This window comes from Macrobrachium nipponense, chromosome 15, assembly GCF_015104395.2.
Source record: "Macrobrachium nipponense isolate FS-2020 chromosome 15, ASM1510439v2, whole genome shotgun sequence".
Classification (NCBI taxonomy): domain Eukaryota; kingdom Metazoa; phylum Arthropoda; class Malacostraca; order Decapoda; family Palaemonidae; genus Macrobrachium; species Macrobrachium nipponense.
Genome location: NC_087208.1, coordinates 71,389,200 through 71,416,901, shown reverse-complemented (window position 1 = coordinate 71,416,901; position 27,702 = coordinate 71,389,200). Strand labels below are relative to the sequence as shown.

Genomic DNA, 27,702 nt, shown 5'->3' with positions numbered 1-27,702 from the left:
AGCAGGTTAACCCGGAGATAGCTAGACTAACTCCGGGGGTGCCTCTCCATCACCTGCTGGCTGAGAACCTCTGGTTCTCACAGCAAAAGGCATCGGCCCTGGAAGCGACTGCCATGGCACCCTTCCAAACAGTCTCCTGGCTGGACCTGTGGTCCCTCATGGTGTCCAGAGTCGCAGCCTCCTCGGGACCCATCTCTCCCGATGGAGACTCGGTGTTCGGGAGACTGTGTCAGTCTGGAGGTAGGGCCATTTCCTATCTCGCCCACCAGACGGCCAACCTGGTCCTGAGACGTTGGGATGCATTCCTCGCTCAGGTGACCAGGGTGGCCGGTCGTGAGGTAACGATGGGTCTGCGGAACGGACCGTTGCTGCGTTCCGCCTCTTCCCTGGAGGGATGGTGGATGCTGTGGTGGAACAGCGGCACACTGAGGACAGTGACCACTTGGTTCACCAGGCAGTCTCGAAGGCTTCTGGGCAGCCTCGAGCAACTGCGGCCAAGCCTTGGAGCTTGGCTAGCTCTTCCTTTGCCAATACATCATCTGTGTCGAGGTCTAGAGGAAAGACCCAGCCTTCGACTTCTGCTTCGAGGAGTGAGCGTCAGCCCTCCTCCCAGACCTCCCACTCCCATGGGGGTTCTGCCAAGTGGAAGTCGAAGAAGGGGAAACGCTAGGGACGGCGTTCCCCCTCACCTGCTGCCGGAAGGTTTGGTGGGGGGGGGGGGGGGGGGGGGGGGGGGGGGGGGGGTGTCTTGCGAGTCATTGGGCAACTTGGCAGCGCTAAGTGGATGTCCTTTGGGAGGGATATCTACTACCCTTCGAGTCGCGGCCACCCCTCACTTCAAACCCGGTCCACCTTCAGACGTACGTTCCCGGTTCTGCCAGGGACGTAGCGCTTCGGGAAGAGGTCAAGTCCATGCTGAGCAAGGGAGCTGTGGAGGTTGTACGAGATCAGTCGCCGGGCTTTTACAGCCGACTCTTCCTAGTGGAGAAGTCATCGGGGGACTGGCGACCGGTGATAGATCTCTCTTCCTTGAACCGATTCGTTCGCCAGACTCTGTTCATGATGGAGACGGTATGCTCAGTGCTCGACTCCATCAGGGAGAACGACTTTATCCTTTCGGTAGACTTGAAGGATGCATATTTCCAAATACCCATCCATCAGTCCTCCAGGAAGTACTTCCGCTTCATCCTAGACGAGATGGTGTACCAATTCAGGTCACTTTTTTCGGTCTCTACCGCCCCACAGGCGTTCAGACGAGTGTTCACTCTGGTGTCGGCTTGGGCCCATTTGGTCGGGATATATCTCTTGAGGTATCTTGACAATTGGCTAGTCCTGGCGAGCTCTCGCTCGCAGTTGCTGCAGGACAGGGATCGACTCCTCGACTTCTGCCACGATCTGGGGATCTTGGTGAAGTTCGAGAAGTCAGATCTCGAGCCCAAGCAGAGGATGAAGTACCTGGGCATGCTGATTGACACTGTAGCAGCACGAGTCTTCCCCGCAGGCTCGCGGACCAGCATCTGTCTCAACAGGAACAGCCAGCTCAGCAGTGGCAAGTCATGATTGGTCACCTGTCGTCACTGGAGAAGTTAGTCCCTCATGGGCATCTTCACCTGCGGTCTCTCCAGTGGAGACTAAAGAAGTGTTGGTCACAGGCACGAGATCTGCAGTCCTTCCTTGTTCCTTTCTCGGAGGAAGGGAGGGAGGACTTGGCTTGGTGGCTAGACGACAGAAACCTCGTAACAGGAGTGCCCCTGCGCACTCCCCCTCCGGAGATGTTGCTGTTCTCAGACGCAACTACCGAGGGTTGGGGCGCACACCTGGAAGAGTTGCTGGTTGCAGGCGTGTGGAACCATCACGACAAGCACCTTCACATTAACGTCCTGGAACTCAAGGCTGCGTTCCTCGCACTCCAAAATTTCTGGGAATGGGTGATGGGACACTCAGTGGTGTTGATGAGCGACAACACCACGGTAGTGGCATACGTCAACAAGCAGGGGGCTTAGTGTCCCTCCCGTTGAACCAGTTGACGATGCAGGTGCACGAGTCGGTAGAGCTGTCGGCCAGATACATTCAAGGCAAGAGGAATGTAGTGGCAGACAAGCTCAGCCGCCAGAATCAGGTGATTGGGACCAAATGGTCGCTTCACCCAGATGTGGTGGAAAGGCTCTTTGACCTGTGGGGGCATCCAGTTGTGGATCTGTTCGCCACCCGGCACAACAGGAAACACGAGGTTTTCTTCGTGCCGGACTCATTGGCAGCTGCAGAGGACGCGTTCCAGCACCCGTGGGACAATCTCCTAGTCTACACCTTTCCCCCGTTCTGTCTGATTCGCTAGGTGATCAGCAGAGTGCTGGTCACCAGCAATCTTCGGATGATTCTGGTGGCACCGCCATTTGATATCGGGACCTGTTGGCTCTTCTCTCCGAGGAACCGCGAGAGATTCCCCCTCTGGCACAACCTCCTGTGCCAACCACACGTGGAATGGTACCACCGAGCAGTTCAGTCCCTGTGTCTTCACAGGTGGCGGTTATCCACCATCTCTTGTGAGCGAGAGGCTTTTCTCGCCAAGCAGCAACAGAGATGGCAAGGTACCTCAGACAGTCCTCTGCAGCAGTGTACCATGTACCAGGGGAAGTGGTCCGTCTTCTGTGGTTGGTTTTGTGGATGGGGTCTCTCTCCACTCAGAGCCACTCTTCAGCAGGTAGCGGATTTCCTCATCTTATTCGCCAAGAGAAGCTCCTCTCCGTCTCCGCAGTTAAAGGCTACAGAGCCCCCCGGGCCCTAGTCCTTAAACTGCGAGGAGTCGATCCTTCCTCAATGGAAATTTCGCTCCTAATGAAGAGCTTCGAGAGGTTTTGCCCATCCAGGGAACTCAGGCCCCCGGGGTGGGATATGACTCTCGTACTTAGGAGTTTGACTCGCAGACCCTTCAAGCCCCTCCGAGAGTCGTCAGACAGGGATCTGACCCTCAAGACCATCTTCTTGTTGGCCCTGGCATTGGTGAAGAGAGCGGGAGAACTTCACGGTCTTTCCTTCGATGTTAAGCACTCGAGGGGATGGGGATCAGTGACGCTCTATTTCGTCCCGGACTTCATAGCGAAGACTCAGAACCCTTCGGTCCCTGACGACAGATTTGAGTCCTTCACGATCCCCTCCCTGAAAGACTTCACCAACAATGATGTGGATGAGATGCTGCTTTGTCCTGTGAGGGCCCTACGGCGCTATCTGAAGAGAACTCGCCACCTCAGGCCTGAATGTCGATGCCTCTTCGTTAGCACCAGGGTTACCAAGAAAGAAGTGTCCAAGAACACTATTTCTTTCTGGATTCACGAGTTAATCCAGAAGGCGTACGCTTCAGATGGGAGTGCTGACACCAGTGCCCTTCGTCCGAGAGCCCATGAAGTCAGAGAGGTATTAGTCTGTGGCACAGGTACTGAAGGCAGGGGTTTGGGCCAACCAGACCACCTTCACCACCTACCTTCGGGATATTGCCCACAAGTCCTTGGACACCTTTTTCTTGGGACCCGTGGTGGCTGCTCAACAAGTAGTGTAGCTTACCCAGCTCCCTGACTGGACAAGATAGCATCTCATCCTTGTGAGACTGCATGAATGGAAGAGTGAATGAGTGTGTGACTGGCTTTTCTTCCCTCTCCCTGCAGGCAGAGGGTAGCGGTTGTCGCCATGCTGGACAGGATGATCGATGCAGGTAAGCTACGTTACCGAGCTCCATTCCATCCCTTTCACTAGGGATGGAAGCGTCTATCCACCTCTTCCCTAACAAGGGGGGGAGTGGACGCCAGCGAGACAAACCCAAGAGTTTATATTGGCTCTTGCATAGGAACTAGTTCTTGTTTGTTATTCATAAGAGGCACGCTTGCCTCCCTCTTATGAATTTGGTCCAGAGGTCTGACCACTGATCCCGCAGTGCACACTCCGATCAGTTGGACAGAGGCTAGGATCCCTCCCTCTGCTCTTATGACCACGGAGGGAACCAAGGTCGGACGAACACCTGTCTGTTCAAAAGACTCAGATTCCACCCACCAAGAAGTGAGTCTTCCCTATGTAAAGGACCGAGGGTTTGTATTACGCATCAGAACAAATCACAATTTTGAAGTAAATTGTATTTTTCCTAATTATACAAACCTGAGGTCCTTTACACATAGTCCCACCTCATGCCACCCCTCACTCTGTTCCTGGGCCTAAAGCAAAGTGAATGTTTACCCTCCAGTCGGGCAGGACTCCCGACCATCGGACAAGCAGTTACTATCGAACTACCTTGTTAGAAAGCTTACGACTGGTCCAGCTGACGCTGTAAGTAAATCCCTATGTAAAGGACCTCAGGTTTGTATAGTTAGGAAAAATAAAATTTACTTCAAAATTGTGATATATATAAATGAAATCAGTAATGTGAATCTTGAAAATTTTACTTTTTTTTTTTTTTTTTTTTACTGAATAAAAAGAACTGCGGCATATTAATATGTTGTATAATAAATATTAATATGTTGTATAATAAAATAACCTGGGAGAGGTTACTTTATTTAATGGTTTTGTTTCAGATATTTGTTGCTGTTGACACTATATGGTTTGAAGAATCAATTTCTACAATGTACGAGTACAACCGTGTTGGTTGTGGCCTATTCACCTTAATTTCATATCTGATGGCTCCTTTTTACCTAGTGATATACTCCAGAGTTGTTTTAAATCACAGGTACGTACTTTTATTACTAGGTTTACCTGAATGTTTTTATGTTAAATTATGAGGAATTCTGAGTAATTTTGATAAAATTGAATTTGACAAATATTTCTGTGCTTTTGACTTAATATAAGTTATCTATCCATATTTAAAACTTATTTTCTACATATATTATCCACATACAACATTGAATTAAATCCATATGCGGTACATAAATTATTCTTTCACTACTTGTTCATGGTAAGCAAACTTATCTTAAAGTGCTGAAATTTATATTTGTAAATGTGAATCAACCTTAAAATGGAGTAATGACAGTTTTTGTTAACAGTAATATAAGGTAGAGAAATGATAAAAAAAAAATAATTTTTTTAACTGTAAGTTTACAATCATGAGCATCCCCACCAACATCTGTAAGCTAAGTGGTTGATTGCTTTCATGCATCTTCCTCCATTAAACCCTTCTCCAAATCATCCTCCACTTTATCATTTCATCTAATCCTTCAACTACTTTGTGACCTTCCATTCCTAACAGGTTCCATCGAAGCCCTCTTTATTCTTCCTCCTCACTCATCCCTATCACATGGCTATACCATCTCAACCTCGACTGTTGTCATATCTTTAAACATTACCACCCTGGCACTTCTATTGATTTCTTCATTTTCCAGCCTCTTCCATAGCAAGATTGCAAAACCAACCTGAGCATTCCCATTTCTGTTCACTTCAGCTTCTGTCCCTCCTTCCTTTGTATTGCCCATGTTTCTGAACCATATTTTGTCACTGGTCTTGTTCAGTGTAGTAGGTCTGTATTGCATACGAGTTGGATACAGTATCACACATTATCCATGCCACCCCCTTCATTTTTGTCAGACAGCTTATCATCTTTAAGCAACTTTACACTCCATCTTGGTTTAAAGTAGAGCCTAAGTACGTATATTAAATTCTCTACCTGTTTTAAATCTAGGCCAATTTGTCTTCTACAAAATGACAAATTTTTTATCAATTTGTATTTTTCATAGTTAACAAACCTGAGGTCTTAACAATAGGATAAATCTTCTGGTGCCAGATGGAAACTGGATAAAAATAATAAAAGCGTAGATGAGGTGAAGAGTGGTCAGCGACCATGCTTGAACCGTGATGCATTTAGTCTTTCTTCCAACCCGGGATTATCAGAGGAGTGGCTAGAGGTGGGTTGTCAAAGTTAAGACCTCAGGTTTGTTAGTTATGAAAAATACAAATTGATAAAAAAAAAAATTTGTCATTTGTTCGTGTGCAGAACAAACCTTCGGTCTTTACAATTGGATAGACTTATACTTGGAGGGAGGTAAGGGAATCCTGAACCAACTGGAGGTTTGGCACACCTGATCACTTTCACTAATTTGCAGATTTTTCTTTGGCCAATATCTCTAAAATTATCACTAATCCTTTTTTTCCTTGAGCAACACTGCACTTATTACTGTATTTTTTAAAATGAGAGAGAGAGAGAGAGAGAGAGAGAGAGAGAGAGAGAGAGAGAGAGAGAGAGAGAGAGAGAGAGAGAGAGAGAGAGAACTGTGGCTTTTACATCCAAGTCTAAGCACAGTATAAATGGATTCTGTAAGTAAAAAATAATGTTTCATTGATGTTTTGCTGTTGTTTTTTCATTTAAGGATTAAAGGATATGTATACTGTTTGAGAGAGAGAGAGAGAGAGAAAAAAAACTAGTTTTTACATCAAGTCTAACCACAGTATAAATGGATTCTGTAAGTGAAATAATGTTTCACTGATATTTTGCTTTTTTTCGTTAAAGGATATCTTCTTTCCCACTGTTATCCCTACATTAAGGGTTGGTTGCCTGATGTGCCTTCTCCCAAAGGCATCCTCCTCCACCAAACCTCTTCTCTCCATTTCTTCCTTCACTTTACCTTGCCATCTAATTCTTTGTCTCTCTCTTGATCTTCCTCCTGTAACAGGTTCCTCCCAGCCCTCTTCACTCTCTCCTCGTTATCCATCCTCAACACATGCCCATACCATCTCAATTGTGACACTTGTCACCTCTGTAATCTTTACTAAGCCTGCCCTTCTTATTTCAACATTTTCCAATCTCTCAAGTGCAATATTCCCATAATCCACCTCAGCATTCTCATCTCTGTTCTCTCAAGCTTTACTTCCTCTTTTCTTCTTAGAGTCCATGCTACTGCAACATACATTACCACTGGTCTTATCACGGTGTTATATATCTTGACTTTTAGCTTGATTGGCATTTTCTTATCACATACCACTCCAGCTACCTCTCTCCACTTCCCCCATGCAGCTTTTATCCTACTGTCAACTTCAGCCTCACATCCTCCCTCTTGGTTTATTAAACTTTAATGCCAGTATTATAATTAAGCCTCTTCTTTCTTGTATTACTATTCTGTCTCTATCTTTCCGTAGTACTGCTCAGCAAAACCTCTGTTTTATTCACATTCACCTTTAAGCCACCCCTCTCTAAAGACTCCTGCCACTCTCCAATTCTTCTCTGTAGATCCTCATTTTCAGCAGTAATCACCAGATCATCCAGCATACAACAACTCCCACAGCACTTCATTCCTGATCTCTTCACTCAACACATCCATGATCAGCACAAATAAAAATGGGCTTAATGCTGAACTCTGGTGTAATCCAACACTGACTTCAAAGTTTTCTGTTTCCCTAACTGCTGTTATCACTTTTGTGCTTGTTCTTCTATGTATCATCTCGACCAGCCTAACCAACTTTTCTGGGACTTTTAATTTTCCTTAAACACCAAATCATTAAAGGGATTTTATATAGTATATATATATATTATATATATATATATATATATATATTATATATATATATAATATATATGTATATATTTTGTGTTCCTCCCCGTATTCGCAGGGGATGGGTACCAGACACACCCCCCCCCCCCCCCCCACCCCCCCCCCCCCCCCCCCCCCCCCCCCCCCGCGAATAGTTAGAACTACCCTCTAAAAATGCTTATATCTGCCTATTTTGAAAGTTCAAATACCAAATGCACACTTAGTGTCATCCTACATCAAATATACCATTGAACTGGTATTAATAATATCATTTCAAAGTCATCTAAAACATTTTACCATTAGAAATATATAAACAGAGAGAGAGAGAGAGAGAGAGAGAATAACTCCTTACGATATCAAAAGATATAAATGAACTTCTATAGGCAACACTTCTTCTCCTCTCATAAATACATATACGTATCTTTTCCAGAGAAGAGAGAAAGAGAGGGCTGAGCAAGTATCTATTTTTCTGTCTATCAGTTCTTTTGCTGAGAGAGAGAGAGATAGAGAGAGTTGTCCTTACAGTATTTAAAAATGTGAAATAGAAAGATTATTGTATTTAAAATACTAGCATATGAATGTTGTAATTACAGTTATAGTATTATTAAGAGAGAGAGAGAGAAATTGCATAAAAACCATTAAAAATGTTGACCATTATATGGCACTGCTCCCCTCCCGTCACAATACTTGACATATTTGACAGCTTCCCAAGTTGAGCTTTTCTGGAGTTGAGAGAAGGTGGGGAAATGGATACTACAAAGAAAGAGGAAGGGAAGAATTTTCATTTGAAATTAATTATATTATTATTTGAAAATACTAATAAACATACATCTACTATAAAATTTATCTCATCTCACTAAGAGAGGAGTTATCCTTACGTAGGTGAAATGAAAAGGTTATTTCTATCTCTTTAAAATACTAACAAATACGAGAAGAGTTATCCTTACGTAAGTGAAGTGAAAAGGTTATTTTTATCTCTAAAATACAACCGAATACAAATTTTGTAATGACAGTTATATTATTATTAGTTCCGACGTCTCTGTTTTACTTACTTCGTTGTTGTGTTTGAGTACTTACGGGTTTCTTTTATTCTCTTTCTCTCTTCTCTTTATAAGTCTTCTTCGTAGCTTAAACACCACTTAATCAATCTTACTTATAATTAGAATATTAGTCTACAAATTCACTTTACACAACACTACACAGGAACAGAGGGAGAAATGGACAAAGCCTCCCCGTATAAGGCTTAGATCCTAACTGAGTTTCTCTGGGAGCTGAATTGAAGTCTGAACCTAACTCACAAATTTAGCTCCTCCTTAACTTCTTACTAAGGCACATCCTACTACTTCTTGAGTGGCTTTCCTTACTTCTGGTGCCACCCCTAGATTAGTCTTATTGGTTCTGTTAATCTACGGTAACCACCCACTGAAGGTGTCAAAGTTCAGATTTTCCACTGGAGTTTGCAATTTACTGTTTTGGCACACTGCGGCCTGTGTTTTGTATCTTTTTTGAAACTGCTATTTTTGCAGTCTGATACTGCCACACATCTACTCCCTTTTCTACCTCTCCTGGTAGACTTGTATTTCTGTATCTGCAAAGCCTGAATGTTTTGTTAATGTTTGTTTATCTATAATATTTACTGTACTGCCTGTATCTAAAAGGATTGAGCATGGTTTATTATTAATTCTTGTTTGGATGATAGGTAAATCTTCTTGGCATATTTCTTTATCCTTCATTGAGAATACTATCTCTATTTACTTCAAAAGGCAACTTGAAATTATCTTCCTGACCTACCGTAACTATTTCATTCTCATTTTCTACTGGTAAGGAAGCTCTCTTTTGTATTACCCCTTTCTGTAATTGTCACTGAGTCTGATTATTATTTTGGGGTGCACTACTTTGGGCATTATGGTTGGTATTGTTATTTTTGAACCAGCAATTTTGTGTTAGGTGACCTGTCCTATTACAATGAGAACAATACCTTGGTCGCCTACAATTCTGAGTTGGAATAACCACAATTGGCACAATTTTATTCCTGTTTGTTATTTTGTGTTTTGTTGTCTCTGGGACTCTGGCTGTGGGTTGGGCTGAACGAAATTGGATTATTATTGTTTGGATTTCCTCTATGCTGTTGAGGTCTATATTTACTATTTTTGTTTGCTTGGAAAAATTTTCCATTACTATTCCTTGGATTATTCCTAGGATCTTGTTTCCCCTGTTGTCTATGCTTGAAATTTCTAGATCTGTCTGGAACACTATCTGTCTTTCCTTGGAAATTATTCCTATTTCTACCAGGGTTTCCATTATTACAAAAACCTGTAAAATCTTTTGGCCAAGATGCAGTCCCTTTTTGCACAGTTCCTTTTTCATAAATCTTAAAGCTGCTAAACTATCCTGCTTAGGATCAGGATCCTGTTTTTTAAAGACTCGTTTTTCTTCCTCCCCGATGGCGTCATATACTATACCATGGACTATGTAGTTCAAAATCTCTTTCATACTGACTAAATCCTTTATATCACGAATAAAAGCATCACCATCGCCAATAACTACTCCGGTTCTTTTTAAATCTGTAGTTAAATTACAGATAGCATTTTCTACATCAGTATGTAGGTTTGCGATACTGTCACCATCATATTTCAGGTGTAAAAACTTACTTAGATTGTACCATTTATCCTGTTGATTAATTGGTTCCCAGAGCTCAAAACACACCTTTTTGAATTCTGCAAAAGTTTGGGTCTCCTTAAACTTAAATGACTTGAGTGCGATGCGCATCTCCCGTTCTGAACTAACATAAAGTAGCGCTTCATCTATTTTCTTGCATTCATCGGTAATTCCACTGGCTGAAATCCGACTTTCGGTCTCTGTTATCCACTGAGCTACCGTATACGCTTCTAACTTAATTTTGTCAGGATGACCCCTTTCTACATTACCGCAAAAGCGTGTCGCCTGTGTTATTACAGCGGCCTGTGCCATTCTAGAGTACCTAGTTTGTGCTTGCAATGGGTTAGGAATGTTGTTATTGTTAGCAACAATCACACTAGTTGTGGGTCTATTTGCTACTGTTGAGCGCAGTATTCTGGGTGGACTTTCGCTATGCGATCGTCGTGGGGGAAAATTCGTCTGATTATTTAGTCTCGAGCGTCTGTCAGGGGTTGGACGTAGGCTATAGTGGTTTGAGTCGGGAGTTCTGCTTCTTTGTAACCTGGTAATAATTTCATTAAAATTCTTATTCATGGCATACCAACAGCTTAGACTGGATACAATTTTTAAAAAAATAGATGCATTGTTCTACTTACATTATCTTCATGATTGGAGTCTGTCTTCCTTTTTGCGGTCCCTATCTGTCCTATCTAATTTTCTTATTTCCTAGTGTTTCCTTCCTTCAATCTGGAAAAACATTAACATTAGTGTATGCCGTTATTCCTTATTCACACCACTGCACTTTATGAACTGAATGACAATACCTTTATGGTTTAGATTTATCGCAACAATGAAGGAAGAAAGAAAATTATTTCATCTTACAATTTTTACGGCAAACAAACAAAAAATTTTTTATCTCAAAGCTGCTTGTTTTGAACTATTTTATAAAAGCATTTTTACTTTATTGCAGTGTGTAAGAATTTTCTATTTTGATTTATTGTCAGACATTAATTTATTAGGATACTTCAAACTTTTCCTCTTTCTTCTGCTTCTGGTTGCCGAACACTTCTGCGTTGTCGTCCGTGCGCTGCCGTTGTTTAACACTGGTGGCGGCGTCGTCCGTTTGGGGAAATCGTAGCGATGTATGAAGAAATGGGCGCTATCTCAATATTTATGATAGTTTAGCGCTCGTAGTTTGATTGAAGAATTCCGCCGTCAATCGCCTTTCCAAGTAGTTTCGCTGCGCTGAATTTAATTTTCTTCTGTCTGCTCTTATGCGTTTCCCTTTAACGCATTATCGAGTTAATATGGCTTAGTAATGCGGCGATCCTAGTTCAGTATTCTTCGTAGAAATTCACTGCATTTCATTGCTCTAGTTTCGTTCGCCTTCTCAGCTGAATTGAAGTGTTATGTTATCGTCAGCGGATACCCAGTTTCGGAGCTATGTTTCGTTGTTCTTCGTCACCTTTTTCTTTTTCTTCGTTCTTCGAGTTATTGAACTCGGAAATTTCTTATTTTTGTTATTTGTTGATTTTCTTTATGTTTCTAGCGTTTAAGGATTAGTGCTCTTTTACTAGCAGTTGGTCAGTACTTTATATTTTCCACTCTGTTTAATTTTTCCACTGTGTGTGTGTGTGTGTGTGTTCTCTATCGGTGTTTTGCACTTAGAATCCACTATCGCTGAGCACCACTTTGTTACGTCTCTGTTTTACTTTCTTCTTTTTTGTGTTTGAGCACTTACGGGTTTCTTTTATTCTCTTTCTTCTCTTTATAAGTCTTCTTCGTAGCTTATTGGTAATGTTTGGAAGGTTATCTGTTATATGGGATAACCTTCAATTATCACTTGCGATGAGTTTCCCTTCTCTTAGGAACATTGTAGATTTAATTCTTTCATTTTCCATGTCTCTCAGGAGGACTTTGCATGGATAAGTTTCCGTAGATTCATGGCAAGTTAAACACCACTTAATTAATCTTACTTATAATTAGAGTATTAGTCTACAAATTCACTTTACACAACACTACACAGGAACATAGGGAGAAATGGACATAGCCTCCCGTATAAGGCTTAGATCCTAACTGAGTATCTCTGGGAGCTGAAGTGAAGTCTGAACCTAACTCACAAATTTAGCTCCTCCTTAACTTCTTACTAAGACTCATCCTACTACTTCTTGAGTGGCTTTCCTTACTTCCGGTAGAGGTCTGTCATTGGCTAACAGATCACTATGGCAACCAGCTGGCCAATCAGGTTTTAGCTGTAGTATTCTGTCTGTAAGTGCATGTGTTTTGAATACAATACATAGTTTTTAATAGTGTATGTATTTTACTGATTTTATGAAGAATAAATAAGAATTAATTCCTTCCTTCAAAATTGTTGAAATATGAAAGATGATAAAAATGATGATAAAATTAAGCCGCGTAGAGGAACCGGCAGTTTCTCTCTCTCAAGTCATTTGCAATGTAAATAATTATTGTTCAGTTACACAGCTTTTGTCTTTGTAAAGTTTACCTGTCATATCTTTCTTTCCTGAAAATATACCAAGCATTGCACTGTAGCTACCAGTCAAGCAGCAGATAGGTAAAACTGTAGGCTATGGTACTTCATACCCATTCAGACACTATCATGATGTAATGACCGGTACGTACAGCACACAAGTTAAATCAGTTACAAGTTAATAGCATTCTAGTTTAGTACAGTATAAATACAGAACTGTATATAAAAATTATAAATGAAAAATTTGTTTACGTTTGGTAAATAAATAGGAAAACATTACGCGATGAGCAGACGAACAGTAACTACAGTGGGGCCCTGATAATCACAGGGGAAGGGGATCACAACCACCTGTGTTAAGCAAATATTTGCGTTATCACACCCCTTAAAAATGCCCAGGCTATACCCTAATTGAAATACCAAGATGTCCTACCTATAAAAATTCTTAGAGGCTAACTGCCAATTTTAATACTATGTAGTTCAAGCACCAAATATACCTTAAACTATCATATGGGTACTCATTATTGATTGATGCAGCCTAGCCTATGCTGGTAATAACACACATGTCGTAATGCAACTTAAAACTACATAAAAGTTTATGATACAGTAATTCATATTTCATTTTTAAATATTTTTACGGTGATGAGAGATGAAACATCAATAGTGATCAAATATTCTCTTGTATACTGTTATAATTTGTGATAATCATTGAGTCAACTAATTACACTTGTATTGAAGGACAGTTCAGTAGATCAGTGAAAGAAGAAAAATAGGGCAACACGTACCTACAGTAAATGTCAGGGACAATCTGCTTTTATATATATTATGATAATAATAGATCTATTATAGTTTATTCTTTAAGTGAAATAAGGTTTATTTTTAAATGTTGCAGTTTTATTTCATTAAGAGATATATATACTTAGAGAGAGAGGGAGAGAGAAAGCAGTTGGGATTTTAATTAAGCATTTTATTGATATATTACTATTTACATTCATATTAGTAAATCATTTTTTATCATAAAAATATATTTAGCCATGAAAAATGAAAATACTGTAATTAGTGAATCTTGCTCTATGAAAAAATTTGATTTAATTTTCTCCGAGTACTATTTGGAGATAAGTTCCACAAAAAAAAGCAAGTGAAGTGTTTTCTGATGAGTTTAGAGCATACATATGTAAAATATGTGGGTAGTTTGTAGAACAGTGTAACCACTATTAAGTTGTGTATAATAGTGTACACATACCAACGAGATTGTAGGTTTGTTGATGTCACGGTGATTTTCATACTTTTTTTTTCCTATTTCATGAATGAACATACATTTATGATAAAAAATTAGTCACTGTACTGATTACAATACTATATTGTAATATTAATGTAATCACATAGGCTTTTTATTATGAAGATATGCCATTGATATAAAAGATATGCATTTTATTATGAAAATATGCAATTAATATATAAAGTAAATATGGTTTTATTACGTTTACGCTTCATCGCCGATCACATACAACACCATAATCTATGACATTATTGTTTGTATGACTGCATTGTTCGGAGAAGTTAATTACATACTACCAAAACAATAATGAAGTTCAAATTAAAAATTAATGTTTTGCTAAATGTTATTACTACCATAATTACACTACTACTATTAATATTTCTAAAAGGTTAACAAATGATATAGGTTGATGTGAACGCAATGTATTGTAACTATGTTTGCATTTTGGAGCTGGCCACTCGAAGTATGTATAAGTTGATGTTAATGATGTGGAATTATTCCATGAATAGGCTGTCTATTATGAAGATATGCCAATAATATATAAGATGAGAATGGTTTTATTACCTTTATATTGTCAGTTAATATCATAATGTATGTTGGTGGTTATTGGACCGTGGCCGAGGCTTAGCTTATGGCTAAACATCATGTAATAACAGGACAAGCCCACGATGCTGCGATTCATACCATCGATATAAACTGGGAAGTGGTCCAAGGAAAAACCTGTGGCTAACTGATCCCGCAACTAAGGGATGACCTATTGTAACTTAATCGAGGACGAACATAATTACAGGCAGTCCCCAGTTATCGGCAGGGTGCTGACAAGTGAAAACTGCCATTAACCGAAACTCGAAGATTTATGGCGCCGATACCAAGCTATTGGCACTAATAACATGCGCCTCAGTGGTGTGATCGGTATGGTCTTGTCCTGCCACCTTGGTGGCTGCGAGTTCGATTCTCGGGCATTCCACCAAGAGGTTAGAGGTGTATATTTCTGGTGATAGAAGTTCTCTCTCAACATGGTTCAGAAGTCATGTAAAGCCATTGGTCTTGTCGCTGAATAACCACTGGTTCCATGCAACGTAAAAACCGTGCAAACAAACAAACAGAACAATCTGCGCCAATAACCATCCTTGGAGAGTTAGGGTACCATAAAATGACAATTTGTCGAAAATTGCATTTTTCCTAACTATACAAACCTGAGGTCCTTTAACAATAGGAAGGTAACTAGCGGCAGCTGGGACGGTCGTAAGCTTCGAACAAGGGGAGAACGGTAGTTAACTGCTTGTCCGATCGTGCGCGCGCCGCGCGCCCGGGCGGTGAAGAATCAATTTTGCTTTAGGCCCATGCAAAAAGTTGCAGAGTGAGGGGTGGTATGAGGTGGGACTATATGTAAAGGACCTCAGGTTTGTATAGTTAGGAAAAAAGCAATTTTCGACAAATTGTCATTTGTTCCGATACGTAATACAAACCCTCGTCCTTTAACAATAGGAAGACTCACTTCTTGGTGGGTGGAATCTGAGTCTTTTTGGTGAACAGACTGGTGTTCGTCCAACCTTGGAATGCCTCCCTGGTCGTAAGAGCAAGGGAGGGATCCAAACCTCTGTCCGATTGATCGGGGTGTGCACCGCAGCATCAATGGTCAGACCTCTGAGCCAAGTACTAAGAGAGAGGCAAAGCATATCTCTTCGTACCAGCATTGCAAGAACTTGTTTCCTGTACAGGAGCCAACATAAAGTTATGGGTTTGTCTCAAGTAGGCATCCACTTCCTTCCCCCCTTGTTGGAGGGAGTGGAGGATATTTGCTTCTATCCCTAACTAAAGGGATAGATTTGGGGCTCGGTTAGTAGCTTACCTGCATCGGATTCCTTTCCAGCATGGTGACGACCGTGGACCCTCTGCCCACAGGTAGAGAGAGAGAAAGATGGAGAAGAGAAGCCAGTCGCACTCTCATTCAACCATTCATTATTCCTACAGTCACACCAGGAATCGATGCTGTTCTGCCTGCTCGGGTGCTGGGTAAGCTTACACAACGTGTTGAGCAGCCACCACAGGTCCCAAAGGAAAAAGTATCCAAGGACTTGTGGGCAATATCCCGAAGGTAGAAGGACGTGAAGGTAGTCTGGTTGGCCCAGACACCTGCCTTCAGGACCTGCGCCACGGAGAAGTTCTTGCGGAACGCCAAAGAGGTCCAATACCTCTGACTTCGTGGGCTCTCGGTCGGAGCGTACGGATGTCGTCACTATCCATCAGCCTCGTACGCTCTCCTGATCACCTCACGCAGCCATAAAGAAAGCAAAGTGTTCTTGGATACTTCTTTCTTGGTAACCCCAGTGCTAACGAAGAGGCGTCGACACTCAGGCCTGAGTTGTCGAGTTTTCTTCTTAAGATAGCGCCGTAGCGCCCTCACAGGACAAAGCAGCATCTCATCCGTATCGTTGTCGGTGAAATCCATTAGGGAGGGGATTGTGAAAGACTCGGAACCTGATCCGTCATGGATCGACGGATTTCTGAGTCTTAGCTACGAAATTCGGGACGAAATCGAGCGTCACAGATCCCCAGCCCCCCTGGAATGTTTAACATTGAAGGACAGACCATGAAGTTCCCCTACTCTCTTCGCCGATGCCAGGGCCAGCAAGAAGAGGGTCTTGAGGGTCAGATCCCTGTCTGACGACTCTCGGAGTGGCTCGAATGGTCTTCGAGTCAAACTCCTAAGGACGAAAGTCACATCCCACTCAGGGGGCCTGAGCTCCCTGGGTGGGAACCACCATTCGAAGCTCCTCATTAGAAACAGATCTCGAACTGAGTTCGAGGATGTCCAGTCCCCTCAGTTTTAGGACGAGTGCCAGTGCAGCTCTATATCTTTAACTGTGGGTACTGAGAGGAGCTTCTCTCGGCGAAGAAACACGAGGAAAATCCGCTACCTGCTGAAGAGTGGCTCTGAGAGGAGATAGACCCCGTCTACGACACCAACCACAGAAGACGGCCCACTTCCCCTGGTACACAGCTGCAGAGGACTGTCTGACGTGTCCAGCCATCTCTGTTGCTGCGCTGCGAGAAAAGCCTCTCGTTCGCAAGAGATGGTGGATAACAGCCAGCCGTGAAGTTGTAGGGACTGGACTGCTCGGTGGTACCGCTCTACGTGTGGCTGGGCTAGAAGGTTTGTGCCAGTGGGGCATCTCTCTCGGTTCTTCTGCAAGAAGAGCCAGCAGGTCCGGATACCAAACGGCTTGAGGTCGTTTGGGAGCCACCAGGATCATCCTGAGATTGGGAGTGACCAGCGCTCGGCTGATCACTTTCCGAATCAGACAAAAGGGAGGAAAGGCGTAGACGAAGAGGTTGTCCCAGGGGTGTTGAAGAGCGTCCTCTGCAGCTGCCATGGGTCCGGCACGGCTGAGCAAAAACTTGAAGTTTTTTGTTGTGCCGGGTGGCGAACAGGTCTATGACCGGACGCCCCCACACGGTTTGAAGAGCCTTTCCGCCACTTCTGGGTGTAGGGACCACTCGGTCCCTATTACCTGATTCCCGATCGGCTGAGCTTGTCCGCTACTACATTCCTCTTGCCTGGAAGATGTAGCGTGCTGACAGCTCTATCGAGTGAGCCGTTGGGGGCCCACTCGTGCACCTGCACAGTCAACTGGTGTAGCGGGAGAGACACTAGGCCCCCCTGCTTGTTGACGTATGCCACTACTGTGGTGTTGTCGCACATCAACACCACCGAGTGTCCCATCAAGCGGTCTTGGAATTCTTGGAGAGCGTAAAACGCCGCCTTGAGTTCCAGGACATTGATGTGAAGGTGCTTGTCGTGATGGTCCCACACACCTGCAGCCAGCAACTCCTCCAGGTGTGCGCCCCATCCCTCGGTCGATGCGTCTGAGAACAGCAGCATCTCCGGGGGGGGAGTGCGTAGGGGCACTCCTCTTAAGAGGTTCCTGTCGTCGAGCCACCAGGCTAGGTCCTGCCTCACCTTCTCCGTGATGGACACGGGGAAGTAAGGTGGATCCTTTACCTGTGACCAACTCTCCCTTAGTCTCCATGGAGAGACCGCAGGTGAAGACGTCCGTGAGGAACTAACTTCTCGAGTGACGACAGGTGGCCGATCACGACTTGCCATTGCTGAGCTGCCTGTTCCTGCCGAGACAGGAACCGGCCGGCTGCTTCCCTGAATTTGCTGATCCTCAAGTCTGCGGGGCGGACTTGAGCTGCTACCGTATCGATCAGCATACCCAGGTACTTCATCTTCTGCTTGGGTTCGAGATCGGACTCTCGTAGTTTATCACGATCCCCAGATCGCGACAAAACTTTAGAAGTCGACCCTGTCCTGCAGCAACTGCGAGCGGGAGCTCGCCAGGACAGCCAATCGTCGAGATACCTCAGAAGACGTATCCCGTGCGAATGGGCCCAAGCAGACACCAGCGTGAACACTCTCGTGAACACCTGTGGGGCGGTTGAGAGACCGAAACAAAGTGCCCTGAATTGGTACACCGGTCCCGTCGAAGATGAAGCGGAGGTACTTTCTGGAGGACTGATGGATGGGTATTTGAAAATACGCATCCTTCAGGGTCCACCGAAAGCATGAAGGTCGTTCTCCTGATGGAGTCCAGCACGGAACGTGCCGTTCTCCATCTTGAACCGAGTCTGGCGAACAAATCGGTTCAGGGGAGAGAGATCTATCACCGGGCGCCAGCCCCCCGATGCCTTTTCCACTAAGAAAAGGCGGCTGTAAAGCCGGTGACCGATCTAGTACGACTTCTACAAGCTCGTTTGGTCAGCATGGTCTTGATCTCCTGCCAAAGAGCGTCGTCCTTTGAGGATCCCAGCAACATAAGTCTGAAGATGGACCGGGTTGGAGGTGAGGGGTGTCGAGATTCGAAGGGTAGTAGATATCCCTCCCGAAGGACGTCTACTATCCAGGTCTCGGCACCGTAGCGCTGCCAAGTTGCCCAATGGCTCGCTAGGCACCCCCCCACTTCCGGCAGCTGGTGAGGGGGAAACGCCGTCCTAGCGTTTCCCACCTTGCTTCGACTTCTTGCAGCACCTCCTCGGGGAAAGGAGGGCTGGGAGGAGGGCTGGTTACGGCCTCCTTTACAGAAGTTGAAGCAGGAAGAGTCTTTCCTCGGGGCTTCGATGGAGCAGGCCGTCCTTAGCAGCCGAGGAAGCGCTAGCTAAACTCTTAGGCTTAGCCGCAGTTGTACTAGGTTGCCCAGAAACCTTCGTAACTGCCTGGTGAACCAGACGGTCACTGTCATCAGTGCGCCGTCTTTCCACCGCAGCGTCCACCATCTCTCCGGGAAAGAGCGGAGGAACTCTTCATTGGTCCGTTACGGAGTCCATTTACCGCCTCACGCCCGGCCCCCTTGGCTACTCGTGTAAGGACAGCGTCCCTACGACGGAGAACCAAGTTGGCCCACAGGTTTGGCCGTCTGATGGGCGAGGTAGGAGATGGCCCTACCTCCAGACTGGCACAGTCTCCTGAAGTCGGGGTCTTTCTTCGAGGGCAGCACCCCCGGAGTCGGCCGCGACCTTGGATACTGTAGGGACCACAGATCCAACCAAGAGACTGCCTGGAAAGCCGCCATAGCGGTAGCTTCCAGGCCCAGTGCCTCCTGTCTGCGAGAACCACAAGTTCTCCGACAGGAGCTGCTGCAGGGACACACCTGGAGTTAGCCTAGCTAGCTCCGGGTTAACCTGTTTGGGCGGTATTGGATCCACTGATGGCACGTAGAACTTCCGCTGTCGCTGCAGAGGAGGAGGAAGTAGCTTGGAAGACCGTCCTGACTTAAGTGATCCTCTCGTCCTGAGACGAAATTCTCCACCTGGTCAAGGACTGAGTCTGCAAGCTCTGATCGCGGCAGTCCCACCGTCATTTTGGGTTCCCTCTTCGGGCCCCAAAATGACTCGAGCCGGGACGTGGGCTCAGATGGTGGTAGCGGCGATCCTTCCCCCAGGTCGTTGTGCTGACGAATCAGCGCATAACCTGGGCAAAGTTCCTCTGGATCTCGGGAGTCACAAGCGTCCTGAGGAGTAGGACCGTCCATCCCTCCAACAGGAGCGAGCTCTCGAGACCCTCCTCCTTCAGAAGGAGGAACAGCAACAGACCCCTGACGGTCGCCTCCAGCCACTTGCGCGTATGACCTGGCTGGTCCTAAGACCATGCCTGGTGCGTGCGGCATCGTGACGGGATCGTGAGCGGCGCACCTCTCACGATCACTCCTAGATACCTCGCTCTTCCCGGTGTAGCCCGAGGAAGTTGAAGGTATAGGAGAGACAGACCTGACGCTCCCCCCCCCCGCTCGCTGTGGCTAGGACCAGCGTGCGTGGGGCTGCAGCCGATCACCAACCCGCGGTGGGGATCTATCTGCAGGCCTGGCCGTGCCGCTCACCAGTTGGCGAGCGGCTCGACTGAGTACGTCGACCCCGATCCCGTGCGTCAGACGAGCTGCTGCTGGCCCACCGTCTCCGTCCGGTCCCTGTGGGAGCGACGGTCAGGTGATCTGCAGAGTTCGCTTTCGCGGTGAGACCGGTGAGCGTCCTCACGGCACGTCAAACCGCTGGTACCAGCCGATCTGGTGCCGTTGGTCGAGGGGACCTCTTCCCAGCCTCAACCCGTGGCCGGTCAGAGACCGTCACGTCAGCCCCGAGGGGTACGGCTGGTCGCTACGGAGAGCGGCCGCTGGCCTGGCGAGAGTCACTTGCGCGATTCTCGACAGTCTTCTGCTCCGTGCCTCTGTCATGACGGTGAGCGAGCTCAGGCGTCTTGACTTAGCTGCACGGTCGCCCGAAGGAGACCGTACACTCGGACCTTCTCGCGAACGAGAAAGTCGAGCCGGTACCTGGCTTAGCAGCAGTGCTACCAAGACCAGGCGCGGATGTACCAGCAGTAGCCAGCACATCCTTGGTCCCCGTCTTCTTCTTCTTCTCAGAAGAAGAGACGGACCCTCCCGTTCCCGAGGGAACAGGAGGACCAGCAGAAGCACCCCCCGTCACGCCAGAGCGAGACGGGCCCTTCGAAGGTCCCGCAGGAGCCTTCTTAGGGGGGGAGGAGGCAGCCTTCTTCTTCTTCGGCTTGGAAGCCTTAGAAGTCGAAGGGGGAGAGGCGGCAACAGACGACGAAGAAGACGATGAAGACGACGACGACACCTTCCTCTTCTTCTTCTTCGTCAGCTCTCTCAGGACGGACGTCAGGTCTTCCATCCACGGAAAAGTCGGGCCAATTGCCGAAGCAACACGCCCGACTGATCCTGTCCGGAAGGACCTGAGACCGGTGGCAGCACCTCCATGACGAGAAGCGACGTGGGCAGGGGCAGGCACGGCAGGAGCGGCAGGGACATCAACAGCAGACCAGCACCAGCAGGACCAGCACCCAGCAGGACCAGCACCAGCAGGACCAGCACAGCAGGACCAGCAGCAGCAGGACCAGCAGCACCAGACAGCCAGCAGGACCAGCTCCAGCAGCAACATCGGCATGAGCGTCCCGCACTGCGCGCTTCGTAGGAGCGGCGCAAGCGGCTGGGCCAGCAACATTAGCTGCAGGTACGGCAGCATAGTCCGGCGTCACAGGCATCTCCGATACAGCCAAAATGACAATTTGTCGAAAATTGCATTTTTCCTAACTATACAAACCTGAGGTCCTTTAACAATAGGAAGGTAACTAGCGGCAGCTGGGACGGTCGTAAGCTTCGAACAAGGGGAGAACGGTAGTTAACTGCTTGTCCGATCGTGCGCGCGCCCGAGAGGTAAGAATCACTTTTGCTTTAGGCCCATGCAAAAAGTTGCAGAGTGAGGGGTGGCATGAGGTGGGACTATATGTAAAGGACCTCAGGTTTGTATAGTTAGGAAAAATGCAATTTTCGACAAATTGTCATTTGTTCCGATACGTAATACAAACCCTCGGTCCTTTAACAATAGGAAGACTCATTCTTGGTGGGAGGAATCTGAGTCTTTTTGGTGAACAGACTGGTGTTCGTCCAACCTGGAGTGCCTCCCTGGTCGTAAGAGCAAGGGAGGGATCCAAACCTCTGTCCGATTGATCGGGGTGTGCACCGCAGGATCAATGGTCGACCTCTGGGCCAAGTACTAAGAGAGAGGCAAGCGTATCTCTTCGTACCAGCAAGCACAAGAACTTGTTCCTGTTTGCAAGAGACAATCATAAAATGATGGGTTTGTCTCAATTTGGCATCCACTTCCTCCCCCTTGTTGGAGGAAGTGGTGGATATTTACTCCTATCCCTACTGAAAGGGATAGGATGGTGCTCTATTGAGTAGCTCACCTGCATCTCGTCCTTACCCAGCAGGGTGACGACCGTGTCCCTCTACCCAAAGGTAGAGGGAAGAAAAGATGGGAAGAGGAGCCAGTCACACACTCATTCCTCATCCATTCTTACGGTCACACCAGGACTCGATGCTGTTCAGCCTGCGAGGGTCTGGGTTAACTACACAACGTGTTTGAGCAAACCACCACGGTTTTTCCCAAGGAAAAAGATCCAAGGAACTGTGGGCAATATCCTGAAGGTAGAAGGAGGTGTCATGCGGTCCGGTTGGACCATGGCGCCTGCCTTCATTACCTGCGCCACGGAGAAGTTCTTGCGGAACGCGAGAGAATGATGAAGAGGCGTCCGCACTCATCCTGGGTGTCGAGTTTTCTTCAGACAGCTCCGTCGCACCTTCACAGGACAAAGCAGCATAGCCTTCGTATCGGAGGCGGTGACGTCCATTAGGGAGGGTATTGTGAAGGACTCGAACCAATCGTCAGTTACCGAAGGGTTCCGAGTCTTCGCTACGAAGATCGGTACGAAAATCGAGCGTCACAAATCCCATCCCTTTGTGCTTGACTTCTCAAGAGAAGTCATGCAGTTTACCTAAGACGAAAAGAAGGGAATAGAGGTCGTATGACCTATCCCTCTTCTCGACTTTGGTTATGTACAGTACTCATACTGACAAGCTATTAAGACGAAGTAATGATTGCTCTGGAACAACCGAACTAAGTCCACAGCATAGTTCGTAACTGACTCGGGCGCTCTGACAGCTGCCGACTGACTGGTTCGGAATCAGTAGAGGCAAGTTGTCCAAGCATCCGGGTAAGTCACGTGACCTTCGCCCTTTAAGAGTTATGCTGAGAGACCAAACAAATAAAATATTTGTTAGTCACCGATGCCGGACGGCGCGGCGATGATCTTAATGCATAAACTCAAAAGGCGAAAGTCAATTGCCTTCAAAAGACCGAGGTCCCTGATGGCAAGAAAATCTCATAGACGTTGAATCTCAGCTTAAGGAGAAACAACACTATGTGACGTTGAAGACGAAGGTAGGCAATGAATGCAACCTACGTCTTCCAACTGAATCGAGAGAAGGAATCTCAAGATTCTAAACCTGTGCTTACAAATGACTGAAAACGCTAACCGCCATTTCATTGCTGTCCGTTGTGCAATGAAAGCGGGGCGTTCTTCAGTAATGAAACACAGGGGAGGCCGCTTGAAGAACTGCTTCTCATGGGCTGAACGTTTGGAAGTAGAGCTGGCAGGTGTGGGAGTAGGCGATGTCTTTTCAATCATCTGCTAATCCGGGGTGAACAATGAACAATTGTACACCTCCGAAACAAGATATTTTGAGGACAAACTCAGATTCCGCAAAAATCATTAGCATTATCGGGATATCGATGCAGCAAGAGACTATTACAGAATTCTTTTACCGTGCGGTAAACAGAAAATGAGAGTCGAATAGATATCTCTGTTTAAAATTCTCGCAATACCGAAGACGATATCTAGCGTCTCTCAGCAGTAGATGGTCATTCATGTATGCGAGAATCCCCGTTAATCAGAGACTTAAGTCCGTGATTGTTGGGCAGAGATACGGTTGTTATTCAATCAAAGCAGGTGAGAAAGACATAAACAACCGTTATATCAAAGCGGCAGCTGATACTGAAATGCCTCGGGCAATTCAATACGCAGTAGCTGTCGCTGACTCGTCATCCTGAGTTGCCAAGTAATCCTTTCCACGAAGGAATGCGTTCGGCTAGAACCAACGAGCATAAAAAGATATGCTCGAGCAATTATATTTAAGCGAAACGAATTTCGGTAAATATAAAAGCTTAAATGGTGTTGTTGTGACAACACCTAGTATATAAAATTGAAACTGGAAACTCCTGGGAGGTTGCAGGCAACCCGGGTTGCAGTTCAATTAGAATACTTTTCGTCTAAGTCGCAATCCGTAGAATAAACCAGGATATGCGCCTACCCTCGGACCATTCAACTGCTTAGCAGAATCATGTCGCGAGGTTAATAATACGTAGTATATTTGTAGGATTCTGAACAACGATCTCCATCCTAAATTCTTTCCTTCAAGAAAACAAAATAAGGATTGGAGATCGACCACCTTCGTTCTCTATTAAAGAGAGTGAAGGAGAAGTCTTCCTCGAAGGAAAGCTTCAATGGTGAACAGAATACTAAGACAATAGTTCCAGCCAAACTGGATATTCCCCGTCCGTTCTTCTCTATTCCAGGTTGGTCGCCTACTGTGAGATAGTCTTCTTTCAGCAGCAGTCTTCTTCCTAATGCTAGAAATTCCAGGAATTCGAGCTAGGCGAGGTTCCCGATTATCGTGTAACATATCGGGGATTCTCGTCTCGCTCACTTTGGACCGTGGTCTCGCCTAAGTGTTGGAGATCGTAAGAAAACTCTAACACTCTGAATGCGCTAGAAATTTCCGTAGATTCTAAGCAGTCTGCGAAACCCCACCGAATAATTCGTCAAACGATATCGGCTGGTGGTCCGGTCTCGATTCCCGTAGAAATCGAGAATGGGGCAGGATCCCTCCTCAACGACCGGGGCTTACGTCAGGTAGGAACCGAAGGTCCCCCTGGTAGCGCAGTCCCCAACGTGGGATCCTACAGAGAAATCTCTGTAGGATCCTTCCCCTTTCCCTCGTAGCCGTAAGGAGAGAGGGAATGGGGGAGGAATTGGATACTCGCTCGCCTTCCCAGTGGAACTAGCAGTTGGAGAAGAGTCTGGGAAAACGTATCGTCAGGAGAAAACGTTTTCCCCGAGGAGGGTTACGAACTCTCACTGTAGGTAAGGGTCTGCCGCCACTGTGAACGTCGTCTGGGTGGGGCTGATCGACACCTGACAGGAGAGAGCCGATACCGTCCTCCGACTCATTCCAGTCCTCGTCGAGGTCGAAACCTCTCAGGAGGACCGAAGGAGTATTTAAATACGGTGTCCGAAGACACGTAGAAACGCCGCTGTCGCAGTAGAGGAGGTGGAAGTAGCTTGATCGACCGCCAGAACTGAGAGAGCCTTCTTGTCCGGAGACGAGAGACTCTGGTTCAAGACAGAATCGGCAAGCTCCGATCGCGGCATAAAACCCACACCGTCGGTTTGGGTTCCCTCTCGGGCCCCAAAACGACTCGAGCAGAGACATGGGCTCTGCTGGTGGGAGCGGCGATCCTTCCCCCCGGTCGTTGTGCTGACGAATCAGTCCAATAACCTGGGTAAAGTTACTCTGAATCTCGGAAGTTAACAGCGTCTTGAGGAGTAGGACCGTCCAGTCCCTCCAACAAGAGCAGCTCCCAGGACCCTCCTCCTTCAGAAGAAGGACCAGCAACAGATCCCTGACGGTTGCCTCCAATCACTTGCGCGTACGTCCTGGTTGGTCCTAAGACCAACCTGGCACGTGCGGCGTCGTGACGGGATCGTGAGCGGCGCATCTCTCACGATCACTCCTATATACCTCGCTCTTCCTGGCGTATGCCGAGGAAGTTGAAGGTATCGGAGAGACAGAACTGACGCTACCCCCTCTCCCCCTGACGGTCGCCTCCAATCACTAGCGCGTACTCCTGGTTTGGTCCTAAGACCATACGTGGCACGTGCGTCGTCGTGACGGGATCGTGAGCGGCGCACCTCTCACGATCACTCTCCTAGCTACCTCGCTCTTCCCGGTGTAGCCCGAGGAAGTTGAAGGTAGTGGAGAGACAGACCTGAAGAACTCCCCCCCCCGCTCGCTGGCAGGACCACGTACGTGGGGGGGCTGCAGCCGATCAACCACCGCGGGGTGGGGATCGATCTGCAGGCCTGGCCGTGCCGCTCACCTGTGGCGAGCGGCTCGACTGAGCACGTCGACCCCGGTCCCGTGCGTCAGACGAGCTGCTGCTGGTCACCGTATTCGCCCGGTCCCTGTGGGAGCGGCGGTCAGGTGACCTGCAGAGCTCGCTTTCGCCGTGAGACCGGGGTGAGCGTCCTCTGCGGCACGTCAAACCGCTGGTACCAGCCGAGGGCTGGTACCGTCGGTCCGAGGGGACCTGGGGGACCTCTTCCCAGCCTTAAACCGTGGCCGGTCAGAGACCGTCACGTCCACCACCCGAGGTACCGGCTGGTCGCTGCGAGAGCGGCCGCTGGCCTGGCGAGAGTCACCTGAGCGGCTCTCGACAGTCTTCTGCTCCGTGCCTCGGTCATGACGCTGAGCGAACTCAGGCGTCTTAACTTTGGCTGCACGGTCACCCAGAAGGAGATCGTACACTCGGAACTTCTCGCGACGAGAAACCGAGCCGGTACCTGGCTTAGCAGCAGAGCTGCCAAGACCAGGCGAGGGTGTACCAGCGGTAGCCAGCACACCCTTGGTCCCCGTCTTCTCTTCTTCTCAGAAGGGGAGACGGGCCCCCGTTCCCGAAGGAACAGGAGGACCAGCAGAAGAACCCCCCCGTCACACCGGAATGTGACGAGCCCTTCGAAGTTCCCGAAGGAGTCTTCTTAGGGGGAACTAACAAAAACCCGGTTTACCAGCTGGTCGCTGCGAGAGCGGCCGCTGGCCTGGCAGAGTCACCTGAGCGGTTCTCGCCAGCCTTCTGCTCCGTGCCGTGGTCTTGGCGCCGAAACTTTGGCTGCACGGTCTCTCCCGAGGGAGAGCGTACACTCGGGATCTCCCGCGAACGAGAGACCGAGCCGGAACCTGGCGTAGCGGCATCGCCGCTAGCACCAGGCGAGGAAGTACCAGAGCTAACCGATACTCCTCTGGTCCCCGTCTATCTCTTCCTTACGGAAGGGGAGACGGGCCCCGCTCCCGAAGGAGCAGGAGGACCAGCAGAAGGACCCCCCGTCCCACCGAGGTGGGACGGGCCCTTAGAAGTTCCCGAAGGAGACTTCTTAGGGGGGGGAGGCAGCCTTCTTCTTCTTCGGCTTATGGGCCTTAGAAGTCGAAGGGGAAGAGGCAGCAACAGACGAAGATGACACCTTCCTCTTCTTCGTCAGCTCACGCAGGACAGTCGTCAGGTCCTCCATCCAGGCCGGAGTCGGGCCTATTGCCGAAGCAACACGGCCCGACTGCACCTGTCCGGAAGGACCTGGGACTGGGGAAGACACACCATGGGCAGGTAACCAGCATGGACAGGCGCAGGAACCAGGAGCGACAGGAACAGCAACCAGCTCAGGAGCGGCAGGAACAGCGGTAGCGGTAAACACAGAAGGGACAGCCAAGCCAGTAGCGGGAACCACATCAGCGACAGGTACGGCAGGCCCAGCCATCGCCTCGTAGAATCATCGCAGCCAGCGTGGTACTGGCGGCCGGTCCAGGGGCGAGGCTGCTGGAACAGCGGAAGTCTGGGGCAGGCAACACGAAGAAAACACAGGCGCGGCGGCATACCCCTCCTCGGTACGGCGGCGACCGGCCCTAGAAGCGGCAGACGGCGTCACCGACACGCAGGGGAGTGTAGACCAGCGGGGGGAAGCAGCATAAGCGGACCGTGAAGGTTGTAGTGGAGACCCACTCCAAGGTCACCGCCCCAGACCTCGCTAGACTCTGCAGCAGATCGTGGATGCT

The 27,702-nt window shown here is 47.4% G+C and overlaps 1 protein-coding gene across 6 annotated transcripts in view; it reads left to right on the top strand.

Annotated features, from left to right (window-relative positions):
• LOC135195045 (delta(14)-sterol reductase TM7SF2-like) overlaps window positions 1-27,702 on the top strand; it is a 103,885-nt gene that overhangs the window by 61,042 nt on the left and 15,141 nt on the right. For all 6 annotated transcript variants that reach the window (XM_064221372.1, XM_064221371.1, XM_064221377.1 and 3 more), the window contains one exon: window positions 4,557-4,708. In XM_064221372.1, the coding sequence (XP_064077442.1) occupies window positions 4,557-4,708 (152 nt within the window). The remainder of the gene's footprint in view (window positions 1-4,556; window positions 4,709-27,702) is intronic.